At 71.0% G+C, this 2,265-nt stretch overlaps 1 protein-coding gene across 1 annotated transcript in view; it reads left to right on the top strand.

Moving 5' to 3' along the window:
- Positions 1-212: 212 nt before the first annotated feature.
- LOC121667648 (disintegrin and metalloproteinase domain-containing protein 15-like) overlaps positions 213-2,265 on the top strand; it is a 3,522-nt gene continuing 1,469 nt past the window's right edge. Inside the window, exons 1-4 of the mRNA XM_042034523.1 lie at positions 213-326; positions 1,116-1,219; positions 1,794-1,870; positions 2,137-2,242. Of these exons, the coding sequence (XP_041890457.1) occupies positions 254-326; positions 1,116-1,219; positions 1,794-1,870; positions 2,137-2,242 (360 nt within the window). The 5' untranslated portion in view covers positions 213-253. The remainder of the gene's footprint in view (positions 327-1,115; positions 1,220-1,793; positions 1,871-2,136; positions 2,243-2,265) is intronic.

Below are 2,265 nucleotides of genomic sequence, written 5' to 3'. Positions count from 1 at the left end.
CCGCCCGCAGCACCGCCGGGTTCTCAGCCGCGCTACCCCGGCCAACACCAGCCCCTCCCGGCGCACACGGAGCCGCCCCCGCCCCGCCCCGGCCTGGGCGGTGCCGGAGAACGGAACGGGGCGGCGGGGCCGGGAGGGAAGTTCCGCCCCCGGGCCGGGCCGGGCGGGGTCGGTGCCGGTGCCGGTGCCGGGGCCATGCGCGACGGGAGCCGGCGGGGGCGGCCGCGGCGGGGCAGCGCGGCCCGGGGGGGCCATGGGGGCGATGGGGCCGCGGCTGCTCCTCGCCGCGGGGCTGCTGCTCGCCGCCGGCACCGGGAGCGCTGCAGGTGAGCGGGGAACAGGAGTCTCGGGTGAGGGGGTCGGTGGGGACCGCGGCTCGCCCCCGGTCAGGGCATCGCGGGGATACCCACGGGGAGCGGCCGGGGAGGACCGGGATGGGATCGGGAGTCGTAGCCCCTCTGGAAGCTCGTTGTCCCCTCCCCAGGATGTCCGGTGTGTCTTCCCGGTACGGTCGGTGCGCTCCCCGGGACGCGCGGGGACCCCTCCCCGGGACGCTCGGGGATCCCTTCCCACGACCGCGGTTCTGTCCAGCTGCCGGGACCCGGCGCTCCCCGGGCTGGTGGGGCCGTGGGGAGCGGAGTCTGCGTGCCCCCTCCAAACCCCCTCCGGCATCCCCCGGGCCCTGGGCGGGCTGGGGTTCCCCAAAAGCTGGCGGGAGAGGGAGGGGGACTCTGAGTCAGCCAAGCCGGGCTCCTAGCCCTGCCCAGTCTCTGTGCTGGTTGTACTGGGCAGCCGGCCGAGGTGATGCAAGGCTTGGCCGAAGAGCCCATCCCGTCCTCCTGCACCCCCCAAACAGGGGGATCCCCCACAGGCTCTGCCGGGAGCCGTGCCCTTGGCTGCTGTGAGGTGAATGTGGGGGTCCCTGTTACTGCTTCCCACCACAAACCCCTGCCCTGGTGGGCTGCAGTGGGTGACAGCAGGGGTCCGTAATGCGATGGGTGACCAGGAGGGTCCAGGGTGCAGACTGCGGGGTCTGGGATGTGATGGGTGACCGTGGGGGTTTGGGATGTGATGAGTGACGCGGTGGTGACACGGCGGCCCCGGGCTCTGTGCAGGTGACAGCTCGCAGCAGCACAGTGAAGAATTAGGGCACTCCTGGTCTGTGACCCCGCGGGTCCTGTGGGATAACCGGACACTCAGCTTGGCAGAAGCGACCCAGGTGAGCCCCCGCCCACATCCCTGGCGTCCCCCACACTCGTGACAATGTCTTGGGGGCTGCCACCTTCCCCTGCCCGCCTTTTCAGTGCAGGACATGCGGTGTCCTGGCGCCACATCCTCGGGGGTCCCAGCACCCAGAACCCCTGGCGTCCCAGAAGCAGTGGGGAGGGGAACCCTCAACAAATCCCCCTTCCTCTCCTGATGCTGGGAGGGACCTTTCTGGGTCGGGGTATCCACCCCGCGCCCCTCCCGGCGGGGGCGGAAGGGCCCAGCCCACCCCGCGGCCGCTGGGAGTCTCTCCAGTGTTTCCGCCGCGCTGCACCGGGCAGGAAGCGCGGGGGGAACGGGGTGGGGGCGCAGCTCCGTCCACCCCCCCTTTCCCCGACACAATGAGCCCGGGAGGGAGGGACGCTTCCTGCGGGGTGGGCAGGGCATCCCTTCCGACCTCTCCCTCCGGGCACGCGCCAGGGCCACGCGGGTCCCCGGTCGCCGCACGGGTCACGGCGCTCCTGAGGGGGCGTGGGGATGGGACAGCTTGGGATAGGGGGTACCCCTTTAACCGCGGCCTGTGGCAGGGGGGATTCCCCGCCCGTCTGAGAGTCCTGCTGGAGCTTGAGGGGGTGCGGCTGGTGCTGGAGCTGGAGCAAAACTGGTGAGTCTGTGGTTCCGGGGACGGCAGCAGGGAGTGGGATGGAGGCCCTGGACCCTTCTGGGATCCTGGGGCTCTGTCTCTATCCATGGTGCACTTAGAGTGGGGCTCCCTTATTCCCTGTCTCCATCCATGGCACAGGCGGGGTGGGGGCCCCAGGGTGCACCCACAGCAGGGTGGGAGGTGGTGGGTCCTCTGTTTCTGCTGGGGTGTGCTCAGGGCAGGGTGAGCTGGGGGTCCCTGCTGTGGGTGACACGAGTCTCTGGCAGGGAGCTGGTGCAGGGCACCGGGGCGCTGCTCTATTACCTGCCCAATGGCACACGGGTGATCCAGGAGCCCAGCAAGCAGGTATGGCCTGGGGCACAGCTGTCACCGGTGGTGTCCCCAAGCTATCCCTG

Source organism: Corvus kubaryi, unplaced genomic scaffold (assembly GCF_017639235.1).
Source record: "Corvus kubaryi isolate FWS band 111438036 unplaced genomic scaffold, C.kubaryi_AGA036_p1.0 37373, whole genome shotgun sequence".
In the NCBI taxonomy this organism is placed as follows: Eukaryota; Metazoa; Chordata; class Aves; order Passeriformes; family Corvidae; genus Corvus; species Corvus kubaryi.
Note: the sequence above shows the minus strand (reverse complement) of the source record. Positions and strands in the feature narration are given on the sequence as shown.